General features: G+C 43.9%; 1 protein-coding gene across 1 annotated transcript in view; it reads right to left on the bottom strand.

The window, feature by feature from the left end:
• Positions 1-25,186, bottom strand: part of LOC144491525 (contactin-4-like) — a 1,235,140-nt gene that overhangs the window by 574,258 nt on the left and 635,696 nt on the right. Inside the window, exons 7-8 of the mRNA XM_078209439.1 lie at positions 21,435-21,537; positions 20,099-20,280 (exon numbers count right to left, since the gene is read on the bottom strand). Of these exons, the coding sequence (XP_078065565.1) occupies positions 20,099-20,280; positions 21,435-21,537 (285 nt within the window). The remainder of the gene's footprint in view (positions 1-20,098; positions 20,281-21,434; positions 21,538-25,186) is intronic.

The following is a 25,186-nucleotide window of genomic DNA, read 5'->3' as shown; positions in this document are numbered from 1 at the left end:
TGGTACAACTGCTATTGCTCACTCAAACTGACAATTCAAAAATAAATCTCTCTCCAATATGATGCACAGTTGTTAATTAAAAAAAACACCTGTTGCCTTTTCTCTCACAAGGTTTCATCCATTTGCTTAAATTCAGTGCATCTCCTGTTATCACAGTGGGATTACATTAATGCAATTAAAATAGATGTTACATCATGCCACAACATATGTCTGCACCAAGATTCCTTTTAAAATGCTTTGAACTGTTGCATCAGATCATTTCAATAGCTATTTAAGGGCCAAAATAAGCCAAAAACCTAATAGTTTATTTCAATGGCATAACATGAATAAGCAATTTAATTGGGGCGGCGGTGGGGAATGGGGTTGCAGAATTGTGTGTCAAATGTCTTAATCACTTATGGTACTATTTCATTATTTGTTGCACCAATATTGGCTACATTAGGGTACATTTATTGTATAGCCACGAAGTGGTTTGGGACGTCTGAGAAGTTTAAGAGGGCAAAAGGACTCCAGGAGCATTTATAAATCAGGTTTGACACTCTATGCAGTAACAACGCCCCGGGGGTAACAATAACAAATCACTTCAAAGTCACATCAGCTTGACACCACTTCCCAGGATCCCTAAACTTGCACTACACATGCACTTTAAGGTCCCATTATACCAGCACTTTCATGTTGATTTAAAGTGATTGTAGCTGTACATCTAACACAAAAGCTGCACAGCGAAAGAGAAGTTGGATTTTGATCTGACTCCTGAGCATAATGAAGCCAAGAGGTGAAAGACCATTCCTATAGGAAATAGTTTCACCGCGTTCATGCTTCGTACTGAGACCAGTATAAATATATAGAGAATTCCAAACTCTGGAATCAAACAAATGTATGTACATTGAGGCATTTCCTAACTTATAACTTATAAAATAACTTATATTTTAAGCAGCAGTTTGAATGTAGATGAAGTAATTTGCTTAGTTGCATTCCAGTAACATAGGATACATCCCATTTAATAAACAGGTCCTGTAGATGCTTAAAGAGGTCATTTAAAAATGAATGCAAAACTTTGCAATGTACAACCATCTCCAAAACTGTTGTGATAGCAATGCACCGGCACTACTATATTTGTCTGTCTCACTCCTCTGCAGTAGTCATAATAAAAGCAACTAAATGAAAGAGATAAAGTTATCGGAATAAAAGTAATCAATTGCCCTTTTCAATTCTCCTGTGCCACTGAATGAGTAAGAAGTCTAACAACACCAGGTTAAAGTCCAACGGGTTTATTTGGTAGCAAAAGCCACGAGCTTTTTTGCTACCAAATAAACCTGTTGGACTTTAACCTGGTGTTGTTAGACTTCTTACTGTGTTTACCCCAGTCCAACGCCGGCATCTCCACATCACCACTGAATGAGCACAGTAAGAAATCTCACAACACCAGGTCACAGTCCAACAGTTTATTTGGTAGCACAAGCCACTAGCTTTCGGAGCGCTGCCCCTTCATCAGGTGAGTGGGAGTTCGGTTCACAAACAGAGCAGAGAAAGACACAAACTCAATTTACAAAATAATGGTTGGAATGCGAGTCTTTACAGGTAATCAAGTCTTAAAGGTACAGACAATGTGAGTGGAGAGAGGGTTAAGCACAGGTTAAATAGATGTGTATTGTCTCCAGCCATGACAAACCCAGGCAAGTTGTGGGGGTTACAGATAGTGTGGCATGATCCCGGTTGAGGCCGTCCTCATGTGTGCGGAACTTGGCTATCAGTCTCTGCTCAGCGACTCTGCGTTGTGTGTCGTGAAGGCCGCTTTGGAGAACGCTTACCCGAAGATCAGAGGCCGAATGCCCATGACCGCTGAAATGTTCCCCAACAGGAAGAGAACACTACTGCCTGGTGATTGTCGAGTGGTGTTCATTCGTCTGTTGTCATAGCGTCTGCATGGTCTCCCCAATGTACCATGCCTCGGGACATCCTTTCCTGCAGCGTATCAGGTAGACAACGTTGGCCGAGTTGCAAGTGTATGTACAGTGTGCCTGGTGGATGGTGTTCTCACGTGAGATGATGGCATCCGTGTCGATGATCTGGCACATCTTGCAGAGGTTGCTGTGGCAGGGTTGTGTGGTGTGTGGTGTCGTGGTCACTGTTCTCCTGAAGGCTGCGGAAAATGGTCTGTTTGAGGTTGTGCGGTTGTTTGAAGGCAAGAAATGGGGGTGTGGGGATGGCCTTGGCGAGATGTTCGTCTTCATCAGTGACATGTTGAAGGCTCCGGAGAAGATGTTGTAGCTTCTCCGCTTCGGGGAAGTACTGGACAACGACGACCAAATTCGCACCTCAATATGCCAACAGCTTCATGCAAAAGTTTGAACACGACCACTTCACCGCACAGGACCTTCAACCAATGCTATACACTAGATACATCGATGACATTTTCTTCCTTTGGACTCATGGTGAACAATCACTGAAACAACGATATGATGACATCAACAAGTTCCATCCCACCATCAGACTCACCGTGGACTATTCTCCGGAATCGGTTGCATTCTTGGACACACGAATCTCCATCAAGGATGGTCACCTCAGCACTTCACTGTACCGCAAGCCCACGGATACCCTCACGATGCTCCACTTCTCCAGCTTCCACCCTAAACACGTTAAAGAAGCTATCCCCTACGGACAAGCCCTCCGTATATACAGGATCTGCTCAGATGAGGAGGGTCGCAACAGACACCTCCAGACGCTGAAAGATGCCCTCATAGGAACATGATATGGCGCTTGACTCATCGATCGACAGTTCCGACGCGCCACAGCGAAAAACTGCACCGATCTCCTCAGAAGACAAACACGGGACACGATGGACAGAGTACCCTTCATCGTCCAGTACTTCCCCGGAGCAGAGAAGCAACGACATCTTCTCCGGAGGCTTCAACGTGTCATCGATGAAGCCGAACATCTCACCAAGGCCAACCCCACACCCCCATTTCTTGCCATCAAACAACCGCACAACTTCAAACAGACCATTGTCTGCAGCAAACTACCCAGCCTTCAGGAGAACAGTGACCACGGCACCACACAACCCTGCCACAGCAACCTCTGCAAGACGTGTCGGATCATTGACACGGATGCCATCATCTCACGTGAGAACATCATCCACCAGGTACACGGTACATACTCTTGCAACTTGGCCAACGTTGTCTATCTGATACGCTGCAGGAAAGGATGTCCCAAGGCATGGTACATTGGGGAGACCATGTAGCCGCTATGACAACGGATGAATGAACACCACTCGACAATCACCAGGCAAGAGTGTTCTCTTCCTGTTGGGGAACACTTCAGCGGTCACGGGCATTCGGCCTCTGATCTTCAGGTAAGCGTTCTCCAAGGCGGCCTTCACGACACACAACAACGCAGAGTCGCTGAGCAGAAACTGATAGCCAAGTTCCGCGCACTCGAGGACGGCCTCAACCGGGATCTTGGGTTCATGTCACACTATCTGTAACTCTCACGACTTGCCTGGACTTGCAAAATCTCACTAACTCTCCTGGCTGGAGACAATACACATCTCTTTAACCTGTGCTTAACTCTCTCTCCACTCACATTGTCTGTACCATTAAGACTTGATAACCTGTAAATACTCACATTCCAACCATTATTTTGTAAATTGAGTTTGTGTCTTTAAATGCCCTGTTTGTGAACAGAACTCCCACTCACTTGATGAAGGGGCAGCTCTCCGAAAGCTTGTGGCTTGTGCTACCAAATAAACCTGTTGGACTTTAACCTGGTGTTGTGAGACTTCTTACTGTGCTTACCCCAGTCCAGCGCCGGCATCTCCACAGCACTGAATGAGGACAGACAATGCAAGAATTACCCATCTATTTATTTAGAACAAGTTTTCATTCTGCCATAAGGAATTCAGTCTTACAAATAATCTGTCACTAATGGGGAAGTTTTCAAAGAGCTAAACAGCCCTGAGGCAATGTGGTTCAAAGTGAGAATATCTAATAATGTATGTGGATGGCACTACCTGCTTCCTTTGGAGATCGAGATCTTTAATATGGAGATATGTTGGAAATAAACAAGGGTTCATAAACAACACAGACTTGTTGAATCAACTTACTTTCTCTCTTTCCATTGTCATGGACAGGTGGGGGATCAATTTAAACTGCCCAGATGTCCCTGCTCTCTATCCTTCTGCACACAAAAAGGTTTTTTTATTCTGCTTTCCCCCGTGATAAATGGTGGCGTATTTTCCCCAACCTTTAAATGTGGACACATGGACACGTGCACACACGCACGTGAATTTGCAACATCCACCCCTTCTACACTCACACAATAAATGGGGGAAAGGAGAAAAAGGAGAGGGTTCTGGGCGCAACCACAATAAAATATAAGTTGGGGTTTTACATGTGTCCAGAGTCCCGAATCAGTCATCATCTTCCAAGGGGAGATTGACTGTAGACTGATCCAACTTCCCAGAGTGAGATCTCCGCAGCGAGAGAAGGCACTTGGAGCGATCTGTCTTTCCGGAGCGAGATTTCGGTGATGGGAAAAGGCACATGGAATGAGTTAGTCTGGAGGCATGAGTTCCAAGCTTCCAGCATTTGACAGAGGATCAGAGTTCTTTCTGCTGCCTCCAGCATGATGGTAGACAGCAGAGGCTTTATTCCTGGAGTTCTGTTCATGTTGGAGGTCAAATAGTAACAGCCCAAGTTCAATTTCACAGGCTGATACGACAGTGCAGCTTGTGCAGGGGAAGTTATGTGACACAACTCCCACTCCCTGCCCCTCAATGTGGGACAAAGGAGAGGTATTCACATGGCTGGAATCTTGAGGGGTTTGATTGCAGTCAGAATTCCTTTTGTTCTAAGAGACACTGGTTTGGAGGTGGTAAATGAGGCTTTCTGGTTGAAATGATTGCGTTAGAACAGTTCATGTTTAAGCCATTGGCAGCATTATGGGGGATTAAGACATGCAAAGACTTTCCTTTGTTTGAATTGGGCCGGAGGCAGAACTGTTGTCCACGGAGCCAATGTTACATTTAAACAGGTAGCATGGCATCATGTGATCAGCTGGAGACATCTCGTCAGCTCAGCAATTGTCTCTTTTGACCAGCACAGTAAAAAAAATTAACTTTATCATAGAATCACAGAATCCTTGCAATGCGGAAGGAGGTCATTCGACACATCGAGTCTGCACTGACAAAAATCCCACCTAGGCCCTATTACCTTAACCTCATGTAATTACCCTGCAAACACGAACGGGCTCACTCACTCATCACCCACCCTCTCACTCATTCAGTGCTTACCCACCCATTTGCCAACTCAATTATTGAGAGACTCAAAATCTTTGAAAACTTAGCTGAATACTGCAGCACCTGCTGTAAAAATGGAACATGGACTCTATTCATGTGTCTTCTACACTCAACAGTTTTGCAGCTGGGATCAGAGGAGCCAGCTGAAAATGCACAACATAGCTGGGATGCAAAAAGGTCTGCAGGCAGCGGCATTGTGCCCAGCATTGCCAATGACCAGAAGAACAGGGCCAATGAGTTCAGGAAGAACAGGCATCAATTTGGGAGACAACAACACATTCAAGGACTTGAGAGATATTAGGAAATGGTACAGTTGTTTTCAAGGACAGGAGGATCCAGAATTGTGTTTTGAGGAGAAGCATGTGGATGGTAGCTTTGAAGGAGAGAAGGATAAAACCTGAGGAGAGAGAATCATTAGCATTGTCAATCACCATGACAGCCAAGAAAGGAACTTTAGGGCAGCTAACCGTCTTATTCAGTGTGCCAGCTGGGTGCTGATTGTACCAATCTCCTCCCTTTCCATCTCACCCATATCATAGTCCCGATCCAATGGAATCTTCCAGTGTTCCAGCTCTCCCTCCCCTCTCCTCACTACAGAATGCCTGTTCACCCGTGAACAAAGCCCTTGTCATTCATGAGAGCTTATTGTTGATACTCACATTGACATCATGGCCTTGACATAAACCTAACTAAGATAACACCTCTCCCCTAACTGAAGCCTTCCCACCTGGTAATATCTACCAACAGGCAATTTAAGATCGATCGGGCTAACAATGTGGCTCACTTAGGCATGCGAGAAGCAATATATATTCACACACAGGGCCCCACCCTTTGCAGACAGAAGGACATGTCCACACACTGCAACTTTTTCAACTAAACTAAAGTTACAGGGCAGTACGGTGGCACAGTGGTTAGCACTGCTACCTCACAGCACCAGGGACCCCGGGTTCAATTTTGGCCTCAGGTCACTGTCTGTGTGGAGTTTGTAGGTTCTCCCCATGTCTGTGTGTTTCCTCCGGGTGCTCTGGTTTCCTCCCACAGTCCAAAGATGTGCGGGTTACGCTGATTGGCCATGCTAAATTAACCCTAGTGTCAGGGGGATTCACAGGGTAACTATGCGGGGTTACAGGAATAGGGCATGGGTGGGATTGTGGTCAGTGCAGACTCAATGGGCTGAATGGCCTCCTTCTGCACTGTAGGGATTCTATGATTCTGCATTGTAAGAATTCTATGATTCTATGACAGCCATTCTCTGGTTAATTTTCCATGGCAACGCCTTGACTAATCAGAGTTGACTTGTCTAGTTTGAATTTAAACAAAAGCTTGGCACGTAACTGTTTCCTGATTTCATAGAAATCATAGAAACCCTACAGTGCAGAAGGAAGCCATTCGGCCCATCGAGTCTGCACCGACCACAATCCCACCCAGGCCCTACCCCTACATATTTTACCCGCTAATCCCTCTAACCTACGCATCCCAGGACTCTAAGGGGCATTTTTTTTAACCTAGCCAATCAACCTAACCCGCACATCTTTGGACTGTGGGAGGAAACCGGGGCACCCGGAGGAAACCCACGCAGACATGAGGAGAATGTGCAAACTCCACACAGACAGTGACCTGAGCCGGGAATCGAACCCGGGACCCTGGAGCTGTGAAGCAGCAGTGCTAACCACTGTGCTACCGTGCCGCCCTTTATTTATTTTCCATGGCAATGCCTCTACCAGTCAGAGTCCATTTTCCAATCATTCAGTATTCTCGTCCCATATAGTATAAATTATTGTTCGCTACGAGATTTGGTATTCTTGCGATTCTGTCCTGATGAGTGCAAGGTGAAAAGCTTTGTCAGCATGCCACTTTCTTCTGCAATACTCAAATTGTACTTATGCCACAACACCATCAGATCAAGACCACTCTTATTGCTGGTGTCCTTTCTACCCAGCACTATGCACAGCTCAAAAAAAGGCTTATTCTTCTCTGTCTAAACTTACACAGACTTTCATAATTTACCTTTCAAGAAACAGCGATAATTTTGAAAACTGCGATTAGATTTCAGAACAATTGCAATGAAAAGATTCCCAATTTTTAAAAAATATTTCATCATGATGCTGTTCTCTTACTTGAATGTTGTTCTTGCAAATCATCACTGCACCTTTTCTATGGCTCACAGGTTCTTCCTGTAATGGGGCTCTGAGAATGACATGCAATATTCCAACTGCAGCCTAACCAACACTCCATACATACATCCCATCATTTCTTTTCTTCAGCATTCAACGAGGATAACAATGCTCTTCACTGGGCACTTATTATGAATCAACAGTCTGTTTGACATGGTGCCAAATTTCTTTTCATCTGACCCAAATGTAAAGAAAACCTAGCACATCCACCACCAATGTGTTTTATACTCCAGGCAAAGTCCAGCTTTGCACATTATGCCTTTACCAACGTATCTTTTTAAAAAATCATTGGAAATGTTTTGGAACCTATACACGGCAAGCAATTTTTTTTAAACCTATCAAAAACATGGCATTAAACACCCCAAAGAGCTCTATAAAAATGGATTGTTTAATGATTTTGGTTGTGCTAGTTCTTCCTCTCCGGTTATATTTCTTTTTGAATGTGGGAAAGCAGCGGCATCTGCAACTCGCACAATGTTTATTAAATCCCTGATGATAGTGGGATTCGCATCATTATCCTGTCATTTGAATATTAATCAGGCGCGTGCTTATGCACCTTGAAGAGCCTGTACAAGGGCAAGGAAACACAGGGCTTTCAATTCAGAGTAAGTCACAGCTGCCACTCTTTTAAGAGGGAGCCTTAGGAGTTTTAGAAGCATCTTCAGTTAAGCATCTGATTGTGGTTAACAGGCCTTAAAATTGTGTAGCATTTACAATGGATAGTCGTGTGGTGGAGATTACTCACTTCAAGCCCACAAGGTAACCTCATGTAGCTTCTAATAGCTCACACTATGGGACCCAATCAAAAAAGAAATTAAACTAAATTGGAAAAAGAGACCAGTCCCATGTTAAAAATTAATGAAACGCAGTGGTATTCTAGAGAAACGTTAAAAAATATATATTATTTTGAGGGGCTGCTACAATTCTACTCGCTTGATTCTTTTCAGTTTACTTTCTACTTGTAAGTGAGAGCAAGATGAACTTGAAGTAAAAAGAACTCAAACTTGAGGAATATTTTAAGAAGAAGAAGAAGAAGAATCCCTACAGTACCGAAGGAGACCATTCGGCCCATCAAATCTGCACCGACAACAATCCCACCCAGGCCCTATCCGCGTAACCCCACATATTTACTCAGTTAATCCCTCTAATCTACGCATCCCGTGACACTAAGGGGCAATTTATCATGGCCAATCAACCTAACCTGCACATCTTTGGAGTGTGGGAGGAAACCGGAGCACCCGGAGGAAGCCCACACAGACACAGGGAAGAATGTGCAAACTCCACACAGACAGTGACCCAAGCCGGGAATTGAACCCAGGTCCCTCGAGCTGTGAGGCAGCAATACTAACCACTGTGCCACCATGCCGCCCCATTTAGAATAATGGAATTTTAGTTCACGATGATATCAGACTATTAAAAAAATGCAACCTTATCAATATTATGACAGTGGAATTTTGACTTGAATTATTCCACCTTCTCTGTATGCTGGATGAGATGATAAATCAGGGCTCTTTCTGCTCCTTCAGTTGGACAAAACAGACCCCATGGCACCATTTTGATATACAGCATAGAGGAGGATTATTCTTGCTACCCTGGTCAGTTTTTATCCCTCAATCAACAACACCCTAAAAACAGATTATCTGATCATTATCACATTTTTGTTAGCGGGAGCTCGCTTTGTACAAATTAGCTGCTGATTTACCTACAGTCCACCACTGACCACATTTCAAAACAACTTCACAGAGTTATAAGGATGGATTTAAGGCTCCCTCACTGATGGGTTTGAAGGCAGGGGGGTATATGTTTAACCCAGTGGATGGTCTGTCCACCACTGACCTGGCCACCACTGTCCCCACCACATTACCAGTGGCAGGGGTGGCATTAGGCAGCCAAGCTATTGTTGGACCTTTTTATGCCCACTTAAGGGCCTCATTCTGCCATCACTGGAATTAAACCAGCAGCAGGAGAGGCCCACACCAAGTGTCCAGCCCAGCACATTTCCCGGGATAATGGGGATTCCTTCTTAACTGGCCCTGGGCCAGTTAAATGGGGGTGCAAACCACCACCCATGTTGCCCTGCCTTCATGATCTCGACCCCATCCCCTTCGTTGACCCACCCCCCCTCAACAACCCTCAAATATTTGAAGTTCTGATCCATCGCAGCTTGCCTCCTTCCTGCCCGAGTACAGTCCTGAGAGTGGCCACCACTCTCACGGTGGTACTCTGATACATGGAGAGCTGCTGGTTTCTGATTGACTGATAAGTCTCTGACGTCGGATTTTTTGTCATGGAGGCAGCCATCTTCCTCTGGTTGAAAATTCCCCCTGATTTTTCAGCTGGGGGAAGAGGGACAGGGTATATAATTCAGCCTAAATAGTCGAAACAGAATATCGCCATTCAGCAATTGAATCCATGACAGCTGTCTGTACAGGAATCTGGTCAGTCCCATTCCCCCGCTCTACCAATAGTCTCTGCAAGTTTATTTCTCTCAAATGCACGTCAAACTTCCATTTGAAGTCATTAATTCTTGTCACTTCCAGCATTCTCTGAGGCAGCAAGTTCAAGATCAATACCACAAACTGTATAAAAAACTTTTCTTTTGCCCAAAACCATAAATCTGTGTCCCCTCGTTCTTGTGCCAGCAACCAATTGGCACAGCTTCTTTTCCTTTCTGTACCTTATCTAAACCTGCCATAGGACCGGATTCTCCGACCTCCCCCGCAGCTGGGGTGGTCCCGCTGCAGTGAACGGAGATTTGACCGAGCCAAATTCTCCGTTCTCGCTGGCAGTCGTGGCGGGGAGTGAATGGTTGGAGAATTCTGGCCATAATCTAGGAAACATCAAATTCCCGCTTAATCTACTTCGCTCCAGAGAGAACAACCCCAGTTTCTCCAATCTAACCATACAGCTAAATCCCTTCATCCCTGCAACCATTCTGCTAAATCTCTTCTCCACCTGTTCAATGACCCTCGCAACCTTCCTCAATGTAGTGACCAGAACAGAACACAATTCTCTTGTAGTTTTACCAGAGCTTTCCAAAGATTTAGCATGACTTCCCTGATTTTGTGTTCAATACTTCTAATAATGTATGAATCCAAGATGTTTTTGCTTACTATCCTCTCAATATGTCCTGCCGCCTTCAAAGATCTATATGCATGCACCTCTGGTTCTCTCTGTCCCTGTACACTCTTTAGAGCTGTGCCATTAACTTTATATTGTCTCCCCTGAACTGCTCCTGCCAAATTATTTATTAATTAATTATTTATTAACAAATTAATTCTGCCAAATTAATTCCGAATTAAATTCCATCTGCCACTTGTCTGCCCAGTCTGCGAGCCTATGTCCTGTTGCAGCTCATTTTTGTCACTTTTGTTTTTTTGCTACACCTCCAAGTTTGGTATTATTGGCAAATTTTGAAAATTCACTCTGTATACCATATCCAAGTCATGTATGCATAGATATATCAAAAATACAGTGGGCCTGGCATTGATTCTTCAGAAACACCACTGTATCACATCCCTCAGTTTGAAAAATGCCATTTTCCATGACTCTCTATTTTCTGTCCTTAAGCCAATTTTTCATCCAAGCTGACACTGCCTATTCTGTTACAAGAACTTAAATTTTGTTACCTAATCTATTATGTGGCACTTCGTCACATGCTTTCTTAAAGTCGGTCGAGACAATATCCATCACATGCCTCTCATTAATCTTCTCTATTACTTCATCAAAAAACACAACCTGCTTTTTACAAATCCATGCTGACTCTCCTTTATTAAATCAAATCTCTCAGTGTGGCTGGTTTTTTTTCTTTGATTGTGTTTCTAACATATCCATGATGTTGAAACTGGCTGGCCTGTACCTTCCCCTTTGGTTCTTTTGCCAATTATTTTAAATCTATGACTTTCATTTACTGACTCACATTTTAAAAGAGTTAATAGATCACATTTATCTACATTATATTGCATGTGCCATGTGTCTGCTCACTCCAACACTCTGTCGATATCCTCCTGATGTCTGCTTATAAAGCTCTCATTAATTACTGCATTGCCAAGTTTTGTATCTACAAACTTTGAAATTGTGCAACCTATACACCTCTCCAGGTTACTGCATATTACAAAAAAAACAATGATTCTATCATCAACCCTGAAAATCCCCACATGCACCCTCTCCCGTACCTGCTGCATACTTCTCTTCAGTCAGAAAAACATCCATTCACCACTTCTGTACCTCCTATTCTTTTGCCAATTTCATATCCAAGTTGCTACCATCCCTTCAAAACCATGTGTTTCTTTTTTTTTTCCAAATAAGTCTGTTATTTATTTTATTGATGTCACAAGTAATTTTACATTAACACTGCAATGAAGTTACTGTGAAAATCCACTAGTCACCACACTCTGGTGCCTGTTCGGGTGCACCGAAGGAGAATTTAGCACAGCCAATGCACCTAACCAGCATGTCTTTCGGACTGTGGGAGGAAACCGGAACATCCGGAGGAAACCCACACAAACTCGGGGAGAATGTGCAGACTCCGCACAGACGGTGACCCAAGTCGGGAATCAAGCCCGGGTCCTTGGTGCTGTGAGGCAGCAGTGCTAACCACCGTGTCACCTTGCAGCCTGTGCCGCAAAATCATGTCTTAGAGTAATGCAGAGATGACACCAGTTACGATGTATCTAATGAGTTTTATTCACAATGCTTTAAAATGTCTCTTCCAAGATGACAGCTCTAGTTTTCAGTAACATCTTCTTTTCTTGGGGCCCACGCCCAGATTGAACTAAACAAGCACAGTGAGCATCAGTAGTAAACAGACTCATATTATGAAACATAGAACAACAGAACACTACAACAAGGTACTTTATCAAATATTTTTGAAAGCCAAGTCAGTACAAATATTTTACATTTTTCTCCCAAGAGCAAGGTTGGTTTGTTTAAAATATGGCCTAGAACTTCTTGGAAAATTTCAGAATTGTTATGTTACAAGAATTGCATTCCACCATTGTTTCCTGAAGAAACTGATGTATCCAATTGTTCCTCAAACTCAACTGAATTTAAACAAGCCCACTTGAAAACATTTCTTATTCTCAATTGCTCTGAACAGTTTCAAGAAACTCCCACACTCCAACAATGCTGGTTCCAGTGTGCTACTGTGCTAAATGGCCTCAAGCAAGGAGGAATTCAAAAAAATTAATAACACGAAGACAGCTGCACTGCAGCAATTCACTCTCTTCAGACCTAAATGGTTTATAATCTTACAGGAACCTTTATAGTTCATGGGGATCTTAAAATTGTTGCTTCTTGCTTGACTAGACTTCACTCCTTGCAGGATAACATAATCAGTATGAGCAAGCATTCAGTTCAAACCAAGGTCTCATTTTGACAACAGCTAAGGAAAATTCAAATCCAGCCATCAGAACTTTCAAACCTCATTAATAGCGAGTCTGTCAAACAATCCCAATTGACATTTGTAACAAAACAAAACAGTCAACTTATTTACTCACTCAAGTTCAAACGAAACTCCCTGTACTCATACAGTTGACTTCTTACTTCACTGAAATCTTGTTATTGTTTGCTCATTTGCAGCATTTTTGGTCATACCTCTCTACTAAGTCTGTTCAACAATGAATCACCCAAAATTGCAAGTCTAGTCATGGCCCTTGTGCTATTATCCAGAGTGGCCAAACATTAAGGTGGGATTAGAAAATTTGTAAAATGGTTTTGTAACAAATTGTGTCTCTCCCAACTCTATTTACGACCACAGTGATTTTTAATTCTCATAAACAGATCAGTGGGGATCTGATGCCTATAACTACATTGAAAAAAATAACATTGCTCTGCATGGAAACAATCTTCTTATCAGGGTATTTTCACTTGAAAAGAGGTTTCTGTTTTGCCTGATAAGACAAAATAAATCACATTGTCAGCTCATATTGTCCAAACTATAACTAGAAATAAAGCTTGCAATAACTGAATGTATGCAGGAGCTCAAAAAAAACTAGTAGTAGTTTTGTAGCCATAAAACAGTACAAATTTGAATCAATCAATAGGAATTTATTATTTCCCAAAAAGTTTAATAAATTGCAAGATATCTTGGCATATTTTGGAAGCAACAAATGTTCCTGCTGCCTGGGGCTTACCTTATATGCAACCAAAAATTGAGCTGCAAAGAAATGATCCACAGTTTAGAGGATAAGTCACTGACTAAGGAGCCCCTGAGTACAGTGTATTCAATAACATAATGAAGCATATTTAACCTACTTAAGGAGCAGTGATCCGGTCTCATGCACCGAACTGATGCTTTGACAAATAGGGTGAGACTTAAAATGTGCTCTCTGTATCCTAACCGATAACAAATCAAAGCACGCTGTCTTTATCCTGGAACACAAAGCTTATTTGTTACCCTTTAAAAATAGCCCAATCATGCCAATGCTTTTTTTTGTAACAGCTTGGCCACTAGAGATTATGGCGATATCTGTAAACCTGAGTTCTTTGACACACCCTGACATTCTTTATCTGAGTGTCCTTCAAATGGTGCATAATTTTGTCAGCTGGCATTCTAAGGCTACTGGGAATTCAATTCGCATAATTCAACATTTCACACTAAACTACTGAATCACCAAACTCATGTAGCAAAGTCACTGTCTAAAATCTATTTTGAATATCATCCCATGCACTGGCTGAGTTGAGGCAACCGTTGTGTGAAAAGATGCAGTGAAGGAATTGTATTGTACTTCTTAAACAAAATGATGACCTGTTTCTGTCACATGCACTCACACCCCTCAGATAAGGAAGACAACTGTGGATTTTAATGATGGGCTAGGGATGGGATGGGTTGTGTAAATGTATGATTTTGCTGTAGATGATAATGCTGAGAGGCTATTTGTATGCTTGTCACAATTGCTCTGCTTCCAGCTGTTTCCAAACATGCACTAGTTTTTGTACATTGGCTAGAGTTTTCTGCACACCCCCCTCCCAGTGCAACGTGTTTTGGTGTGCTCACCATTGGCCACTAGCTGGATCTTCCAGTCCCGCTGAAGTCTATGATGTTTTGCATGGGTCACCCAACCCTGGAGGGGAGGGTGATTGCCTTTGGTGCAACCCGAAGCTCCTGCTCGTGGGAAGCTCCAGAAAATCCTGCCCATTATATTTTGTCACAGCTAGTAAGTTGATATAGAAGCCTCTCAACTTGGTCATGCCTCAGTTGTTGGACCTCAAAGGCAAGGTAGGGAGAATCAGGAAGGGACAGCCACTGCTCTCCTCAAATTACAAAGCTTGTTGGAGGAGTCTATCCGCCTGATGTCTGAGAAGATTGACCGACAGGCTAATGCACAGAGGTCAACTCTGGGAGGGTGGCGGCTGCAGTAGAGATCTTGGTCCAAGACTTCTGTCTTGCACTGCTGCAGGACATGCACTCCATAGTTGAGGTACATGCTGGTATCCATCAGTGTCAAAGCCAGAAGGTGGCAGGATTTCTTGAGCACACTCCAGCTGCCCCTCTCTCTCAAGGAGACTGCCAGGGACTCTCGGACACTGTATGGAAGAGGATCAGCTGTTGCGCACCACAGGGCCATCCGCCCAGGTGACTTTGGGACTGTCCCGCCAATTAAATTCCCCTCTTCCTCTAAATGCTCAGTTGCAGCTCCAGAGGCTGAGGAGGGTTTCACAGCCACACAACAAGACTCCAAAAACAGGCCAGGGGCTCCCCATGTCTCAGTCCACCACAAGACATATGCCACGATCATCACAGATAACGGGTCATGGCTGGCAGCAGGATGCCTCCACCTACTCTGTGGATATTGGGGATGCACCCAGATGTAGCAGCAGGGTAAGGAAGGTTAAGTAGTCATAGTTACACAGCTTGGCATGGCTGTTAATCACTTGCACACAACATTTACTTCTGTAAATAAACTGCCACTCATTTCATCCTTCCTATGGCTCCTTGTTATGATGAGCTGTGTTCCTGTCATTCTGAGGGGAAAATCTGATTCCTGCAGAAGATAAAGGCAGTATGCTCAGTCCAGGGCTTCCTCTCTTTGCTTTATGCATGGTTTTCAGCATACTGATGGCATTCCTTCACAGTGACTGAACACGCCAGTCATGCCTGAATCTCAGAGGGAATGAGGGTGTCTGCCACAATGTCCGGAACTGGCATCACAGATTCCAGTCATTCTCCCTATGTGCTCTTTACAGTTGGCCCCCGTCCCATCAGCTTCTGCCTCCAATGACATTGTGCTCCCCAAGGGTACAGCTCATGAAAAACATTGTAAGATCAGTAGAGGTTAAACTTTCCCCAGTGCATCGCCATGATGTAACCTGATCATTGAGAGAAAGTCATCAGCCAGACAGGAGACAGACATTCACAGAAGCGCTGTGAGGATCTGTGCTCTATCCCCACTGCAAGTCATCATTATCCTCCTGGAATGTAAGGAATATAACCATCCATTGCTCACAGATGCCATGTAAAGGTAACTGGCTGTCCTCATCTCCGTCCATGCCTCTAGTGGCAATGAGCACGTCCCGAGCTTGTGTGCCTCAACTGGACATTGCCTCTGCCTCATGGCCAACATCCTCTCCCTCAAGGACCTCCTCAGCCTCATTTCCTTCAATGTCGAAGGTGACGTGCCATTCCTCCATCTCCTCCTCAGGTGGTTCCTCCCCCGCCCTATTGCAGCACCTGGTTGTGCAGGGTACAGCAAGCAGCAATGATGCATGACACCCTCTGTAGATTGCACTACAGGTCTCCAGCAGCCTGATCCAGACAGCAGAACCTTATCTTTTGCATCCCTACAGTCTACTCCAACAAAGTGTGAGTTGCAGCATGAGCCTCATTACATCCTGTCTCACTCTGCACTCTGTGGCCTCTGCACAGGCATCATTAACCACATCCTCGGTGGTATCCCTTGTCCCCAAGGAGCCAACCCTGCCGTTGCTCTGGACCATGAAAGATGTCAAGGATCTGAGAGTGACTCTGATGTCGGAGTCATGCACACTCCCTGGGAATTGAGCACTCACCTGCGGGATGCATGTGATGTGGTCACAGAGCAGCTGAACATTCAGTGAGTGGAATCTCTCATGGTTCACATTGTTGGCAGCTTGGCATCATGGAGCTCTGAGTACCACATAAGTGCAGTCAATCACCCTACACCTGAAGAAAACCAGAGATTTGCACAAATCCTACAACTCTTGCTTCCTAGCTTTCCTGATCCCGATCAGAATGGACAGAGTTGTGCACCCTAGCAAAGATTGCTTCTGACACCTCCTGGATGCACTTGTATGTGGAGGCTTGCGAGGCTTGGGCCGGTACAGTGGCACAGTGGTTAGCACTGCTGCCTCACAGCGCCAGGGACCCAGGTTCAATTCCACCCTCGGGTCACTGTCTGTGTGGAGTTTGCACATTTTCCCCATGTCTGCGTGGGTTTCCTCTGGGTGCTCCAATTTCCTCCCACAGTCCAAAGATGTGTGGGTTAGGTTGATTAGCTATGCTAAATTGACCCTGGTGTCAGGCGATTAGCAGGGTAAGTATGTGGGGTTACAGGAATAGGGCCTGGGTGGGATTGTGGTTGGTGCAGACTCGATGGGCCAAATGGCCTCCTTCGGCACTGTAGGGATTCTATGAAATTCTACACAGGTCACCTGTGGAGCACATAAAGATCTACAAGCATAAAAATTAAGCTCTGCAGTCACTTTAAATGACACTGGCACTGTTTGCTCTCGAAGTCCCCATGACATCAAGTCCTGTGGAAGGTGGCAGATGTGACCAACTAGTTCCCTGGACATGCATAGTCTTCATCGACACTGATTCTCAGACCTCGTACTGTACACTATCTGCCATTAGTTTTCAGTAACCAAGACATACTGTTGTGTAGAATTTTGTCTGAAAGTTGACCTGACTGCTATACGTAACATTACTGTAATATGCCCTTAAGGGAAAGTGGCAGACCATCACGAGAAGCAAAGTGTGTCAAGTAATCCAGTCTCAGTTTCACTTTGGCTTGTGAGCAGAACACAGCACACACAGCTCTGTTGCTGATGATTTCAAGTTTCATACCTTTGTATAAATGTTCCTATATGTGTAGTCAAAATAAATGAGTCCACATGTTTACCCAATCCATTATGAGTGATGAGTTCCTTTATATCATTATAAAAATATGACAAACATAGGAACACACAGGCTAAAATTGACAAACAAACCCCCACACTATTCATATCCTCTCCTTAATGCAACATAACATGCTGTGTTATCTTAAAAATATGGACAATACTTTTCAGAATTAACTCTCCAACACATTTCTTGACCAAGCTGAATCTTACTGGGCTATGCAACTAATCCAAATGCTTGTGACAGTGAGCAATCAATCAAACTGCTGAGGACAGATTTGAGTACTTGTTATTTTCATTATGATGGTGCTGTTGAGCACCATGTTGTGTTGTGGGTGCAATAGTGGTGTCTCATTTATGAGATCCTGAGACTTGTATGTTTGAACATGAGCCATTTATTGTTAATCTTTAACTGTTTACAGATCCCAGATTTGCCAGGTATATTACAATAATGTTCGGTGAAGTATGGTGCATTTCCATGCAGGCTGCTTCTAAAGTGTTCTCGCTGAGTCCCTTACCATGTGACTCTGTACATCATACTGTGGGTGATGCTATTCTCTGGGCCCACTTTCACCTTTAATCTATGGAGCATTACGAGGACATGCAGGCACTTAATGAAACAGTTGTCAACTAAAATTCAGATTCATAGGCAGATTCTTGTGCATCAATAGCCATAGAATCATAGAATCCCGACAGTATAGAAGGAGGCCATTTGGCCCATCAAGTGTGTACTGACTTTCTGACAGTACATCTTTCGGAGGCCCACTCCGAAGTCAAAATAGTCAATGGTAACACCATGCACTTATCCTGCTAATCCCCCTAACCTACATATCTCAAGATACTAAGGGGCAATTTAGTATGGCAAATCCATCTAACCTGCACATCTTAGGACTGTGGGAGGAAACCAGAGCACCCAGAGGAAATCCGTGCAGACACAGGGAGAACGTGCAAACTCCACACTGCATGACAGTCACCCAAGGCTTAAATCGAACCCGGGTCCTTGGCGTTGTGAGGCAGCAGGGCTAACCAATGTGTCACCATGTCGTTTAGTGGAAGAATTTATTACTTCCTGATCTACAATAGAGTTCCTGCTAAAATTAGTATTAATTTTAAATCTTGATCACTCAATGACTACTACTTAATTCCAAATAGTGCATGGCGAAATCATTTGCACTGCTTCCTTACTTACTCTTGGGTAGAATTTTATCTTTTTTTGACAGAGGGCGATAGTGCGCGGGAAAAATGGCATTGAAGCCGCTGGCACCAAAGGCGGCTTTGTCCAATGTATTGTTCGAGGCATAAAACGTCAAGGGGCGAGTCCCACAACATCATATGGATGGGAGAGGCTCTGACTGAGCACGCCCTGCCAGCAACTTTGTTTTTTAAAGATCAGGGTGCCATGTTTAAAGGCTGCCCCAGTGCACAAAAGTTTCTTTGAAAACCCCCTCAGTTCCCATGCAACACCCCCGCCACTGCCCAGGCAGTGCACAGGGATGTGCTGAGGTAGTTCCAAAGGAAGTGCTGGGGCAATGCTGGGAGCAGTGCCAGGGCACAGTTCCCATGAAGTACTGGGGGCAGTTCCCACAAAGTACTGGGAGCAGTGCCTGGGCATGACACCTCTCCCTCTTGAGCAATGCACTCACTTGAGCTCCTCTGGGAGGTCTGCTTGTCAGATATTCAATGTGGGAAACAAGTCGTAATTCATGCCACTCTGCCCTCATGCCAACCTGAATAAGTTATCTTACAGGGGAGTTGATCAGGCATAGAGGCCTCATAATGATACTTAAATTTATTGTAATGGTGTTCCCGATGTTGGAACACCGGAATTCCTGTTATGTCACTAGTAGGGATGGGGACATTCACATTGGGACTTTATACAAAATGCAAATTTGGGCCTCACACGAGATTCTCCGCTCCTACCACCAAACCCACACAGTAAGATTAGGGGCCAAAATTCCTGGCCAATGTTTCCTTCGCACTACAATCAGTCTCTGCAGAGAATGTAACTGAAGAAATTAGAGACCAGGCCAATATTCTATTTACAAAGACATGTTTCTTCCAATTTCTTTTAAACTGATTTCCACTGGATGAAGAAAAAATAGCAGCGCAAAAGCTTATACAGTGAGTATGAGCTGGTTAAAAAAAGACAAGTGGCAAGACAAAGTCTTTGAAATTATGTTCCTAACTTGACAGTTTCAATAACCATCGCCACTACAAATCACCCATTTTCTGTGCCAGTTTGAACTCTAAATTAGAACTATCTGCAAGTTGCATTTATCTCACTAAATAGTTATTTGAGAAGGTTTTTGCATATCCAGTGCCCAGCATCATCATAAACCTTTCCTGAGCTGAAGCATGTGTCACCAATTTCTGTTTAGATCTCTTCTGCAAGACAACATTTTCATCTCAAATATTGTATGCATTGATATACGTTTGTAAGTAAAGGTAAGATTTAATCAGAATTGTATTTTAACAACACTGGTGAACATTGTTGGTCTTTCGTAAATATATACCACTGAATTATGAAGCCTACCATAAAAAACCAACTGTCCTCGTGCAGTGTTCTTTCCTCTTGAATTTTCTGCGGTGCATTCATATGTCCCCGCATCCGTCTGCTGGAAATTTGTGATTTCAAGAACACCATCCGTTTTGTTCACTTTGACCTTGTCGGAAAACGAACTGCCAATTCTTCTCCAGCTAATAGTAGGGATCGGACTGAAATAGAATGGGTAGAAATAAATAATGAGTAGCAAATGGGGGACAACAATGATTCTTGAAATTAAAAAGCAAATTCCTCCTAACTGGTTAGCCACACAAACACCAGACAGCAGTAGGTCACAGAATCCCTGCAGTACAGAAGGAGGCCATTCAGCCCATCGAGTCTGTACCGATTACAATCCCACTCAGGCCCTTTTCCCGTAACCTCACACATTTACCCTGCAAATCCCCCTGATACTAGGGTCAATTTAGCCTGGCCAATCAACCTAACCTGCACATCTTGGACTGTGGGAGGAAACCAAAGCATCCAGAGGAAACCCACGCAGACATGAGGAGAAAATGCAAACTCCACACAGACAGTGACCAAGGACGGAATCGAACCTGGGTCCCTGGCACTGCGAAGCAGTAGTGCTAACTGCTGTGTCACCCATTGTTGACCAAATATAAAGTGAGCAGCGTGCATCCTCCCTTTGCATATAGTTCAGGATTTATTAGCCTATGTTTTATAGATAAGATTATAATTTTATTGTACTAATAGATTGCTCGCCTCAATTCCAAAAATATTTGGTGATTCCGTGGAGTAACTTGTACAAATAACTCCAACGCTTGGGTCAAGTGTCAGTACCATGGCATCAAACATCGCGTACTAAATTCTAATTGTGTCTATGATTTATAAGAGTGATTTTTCCTCTTCCAACTGATGTATTGACATACACTGAAGCAGGTTTAGGACTTCTCTTTCTTGGTATTCTTTTTATCTTTCTTGCCCAACCCACTTGTTATCACATTACTGTATACTCAAAATGAGTGGGATGAGATGGGATTCATTCTACTCCACAACTGCAATTGAAAGTACCCCACTTTGACCTAAAGTAAGATTAGGAATCAATTAGTGCTCTATTAGAGCCCCTGACATATTTCCTCTGGTGCACAGAGAAGAATAAAAAACCCATCATTTTGTTAAAATATTGAAAAGTGATAAATTTGATGCTGCATTGATATGGTCCATTAGTGCAATCTCAGTCTTCACTTTGCCAGATATTTAGTGAATAAAAGATATTGTCATCAGTCGGAGCAAACCATTGATGATAAATACTGCCATTAGATTCAGCACAACACTTCATCCTTCTCATTAAAATCCAAAAACCTACTTTCCCAGTGCAAAGCATTCCAGTTTCAGTGTTGATCCTTCAGCTGCAAAAACTCTTTCAGGGAAGCGAACTTCAATCTTTGGTTCATATTCACCCATCACCCCTGTTAAAACACAAGAAAAGCATCTTCATTCTTCACTGAGTCCTGAACACTTATTAAGCATTAATTTTGTCCCAGCATGCGTAGCAGCTTTTATGCATAATTAATTATGAGCACCAATGCCAGTGTTATATTCATTGCTTAATGATGCCTCCTCAATTGTTCAGTATATTGCAAATAATTATTAAAAAATAGTTTGAAATTGAAATGTGAAGCAGATTGTATCATTCAATTAAATATCAATGTAAGTGTATAATTGCAGCCCATCTTTGAGCACAGCCAATTTAACAAGACTTTATTCAGTCTATAATTGTTTTAAGTTTTCCTGGTCATTTCCCTCCATTTTTATCATGATTTCCATTTCACAAATTGACAGAAGATTATAAGACATGTAAAATGCCAAATTGTGTTAACAGTTTCACCTTTCCTTTTCAGAATGTGTGTAAATACATCAGTATTATCTGGAAAAATGTACGAAAGGCACCAATTACTTTTTAAAATGGCAACGGCAGAAACAAGGTTAGGGGAATGAAGTGTTCGAGCAGACGTAAAGGTTCTTAAGAAATGCTGAAAATCAGAACAGATTAAATTATCAAAACCACAGGATTCCTTATTTCTCTTCTCAAAAGTTGCCCTTGAGCCTCATGTGATGTGATTAACTACGTGACATTTTTTCTTTATCTGAATGATTCCTTCATAATTCTGGTCTCCCAGTCCTTGAATTCCATAATTTCTGACACACAAATCATTGTATTGAATTGTGAATAATGTCAGTCATGCAGATTGATATTTTAAAAAAACACAACAGTGATTTTGTTCATCATTTAAGGTTGGGGGTTTGAGTAAAGCTCAGCCAGTTTTAATACGCTAATCCCTTATTAATCTAAAAGCTGTTGGCTTGGTGGATTCAAACCCAGCTCCTTAATCTCAACGCCACCAGAAACTTAAGAAAATGTGCATCTGCTTTTGTACCATCAGGATAAAGAAACTAACTTTACACACAAAAACATGGTGAATTTGGCCTCTCATGCTGGCTTCTATGTACTGAGACAATTAGTCGCTCAACGGAATGCCAAAATCAGTTGACTTGTATATAGACATGACTTTCCCAGAATCAGAATATGACTGAAAATCTGAAATAAAATCAGAAAATGCTGGAAATGCTGAGGAGGTTGGGCAGCAACTTTGGAGGGAGAAAAGGGGTTAGGCTGAACGTTGGGCAGGACTTTCTGCCCCTTCCTGCTACAGTAAGCAACTCAAATGGCCATTGACTACAGTGGGACTGGAAGATACTGCTGGGGTGGGGGGTGGGGGTGGCGGGGTGGGGAATCCTGGCCAAGATTTCAGATCAATGACCATATATTAGAATTTCAAAGGTCATGGCAAATAGCATGAAATTTCATTGAGCTGAAACACTGGGTGGAATTCTTGCAAGCATCCATATGTTTGTGATATATATAAATGATTTGGAGGAAGATGTAGCTGGTGTGATCAATAAGTTTGCGGACGACACAAAGATTGCTGGAGTCGCGGATAGTGATGAACATTGTCAGAGAATATAGATAGGCTGAAATAGATATAGATAGGCTGGAACATTGGGCGGAGAAATGGCAGATGGAATTTAATCCAGATAAATGCGAAGTGATGCATTTCGGTAGATCTAATGTAAGGGGGAGCTATACAATAAATGGCAAAACCATCAGGAGTATAGACAGACAGAGGGACCTGGGTGTACAAGTCCACAGATCCTTAAAGGTGGCAGCACAGGTGGAGAGGGTGGTCAAGAAGGCATATGGCATGCTTGCCTTTATTGGACGGGGCATAGAATATAAAAATTGGCATATAATGTTGCAGGATGTTGCCTGGTATGGAGGGTCTTAGCTATGAGGAGAGATTGGGTAAACTGGGGTTGTTCTCCCTGGAAAGACGGAGGATGAGGGGCAACCTAATAGAGGTGTATAAAATTATGAAGGGCATAGGTAGGGTGAACAGTGGGAAGCTTTTTCCCAGGTCGGAGGTGACGAACACAAGGGGTCACGGGTTCAAGGTGAGGGGGGCAAGGTTCAACACAGATGTCAGGGGGACGTATTTTACACAGAGGGTGGTGGGGGCCTGGAATGCACTGCCAAGCAAGGTGATTGAGGCGGACACGCTGGGATCGTTTAAGACTTATCTAGATAGCCACATGAACAGACTGGGAATAGAGGGATACAAACGAATGGTCTAGTTGGGCACATGAGCAGCGCAGGCTTGGAGGGCCAAAGGGCCTGTTCCTGTGCTGTATTGTTCTTTGTTCTTTGTTCATCCGCTGGCATATTCGATGATGGGTGTGAGAGAGAAAAAGACAGGAGGCCAAAAAATAGTTTTCCGCCGGTGTGAATGTTCTTCCACACCGAAGGATCTTCCACTGGTGTCCACCATGAATGGTTGGAAAACCTGTCAGAAACTGGCATGAACCTCCTTTGCATCCCGCTAATTGGATGCAAATGTGGGTTTGACCACCCCCACCACCCCGTGCCAGATTCTCCATGATGCCAGCTGGAAAACATGCCAGCATGAAAACATGCCAGCATTGGAACAGATATCTGGACTCTGTGACCAGTGCCTGAGGATGCCTCCAGAGTTTAGGAGGGAGGTCCCCTGCAAACCTGGACCATTGGACACCACAGCAGCGAGTCAGGGGGATGGGGGTGGCATCTGCAGATTTGGTGTCCTTGTGGGGAGGCATCTTCCAGCCTCAGAATGCTCTTTGAGATCAATCTTCATTTTCAGGAGGTCCATCTTTTGGTCTCAGAGTGCTCCAGGAGATCTTCATTTCGAGGAGCTTCACCTTCTTTCTTCAATGGTGGGTCAGTGATGTTGGGTGCCTTTTCAATATGGCGGACTACCTGCCATCCAGGCCTGCCCTGCCACTGAATACTGCATAAGACACCCGGGTGCATAATTAGGTCAGAGCCAGAAGATTTCATGTTTTTCCCACTGGCCACCACAGCAGGAAACACTCCATGTTCCCACTCCCAGCATGCCACTTGGTCTCAAAATGGGAGAATTCCACCCAATTTCATGGTGAGAAAACTGGGGTGAAACTCTCAGGTGCACTCTGCATCATAATCTTTTGACACTCTATCACTTTATTGGATAGTTGGGAATTTTGCGCTGGTCCTGAAGGAGGGGGCTACACAGGCTGATGAGCCATTTTGCCATTTTGCAAGGGCACCCCAATCTCTCAGTGCACTGGGAGACCATCTCCCTCCCCACACAAACTTCAGGTATCCCCCCTCCCCACCCGCATCAGTGGCATGTTCCCCCATTCCCTCCGCAACATGGCTGCCGGTATCGGGGACCTCCTGATGAGTCCTTCATCCTGACCCCTCACATGGCTCCCTTCATGATCCACCACCGCAATAGCCCCCAACCCCTCTCACATCCCCACTCAGGCCCTATCCCCACTCAAGCCCACCCCCTTGGCACTGCCCTGGCACATTAGTGCCCAACTGGCATTGCCAGTGTGCCCAATGGGCACTACCCAGTCATGTGTCCGACCATCTGGGGGCTTCAATGATCTCCGATCCCCCCAGTGTGGCCATTGAGCCTGGTACTGATTTGTGTTGGCGTGACGTCGCGCCGGAGAGATTGGAAGCACCCAGGAGCG

This window comes from Mustelus asterias, chromosome 3, assembly GCF_964213995.1.
Source record: "Mustelus asterias chromosome 3, sMusAst1.hap1.1, whole genome shotgun sequence".
Classification (NCBI taxonomy): domain Eukaryota; kingdom Metazoa; phylum Chordata; class Chondrichthyes; order Carcharhiniformes; family Triakidae; genus Mustelus; species Mustelus asterias.
This window is presented reverse-complemented; position numbering and strand designations above follow the sequence as displayed.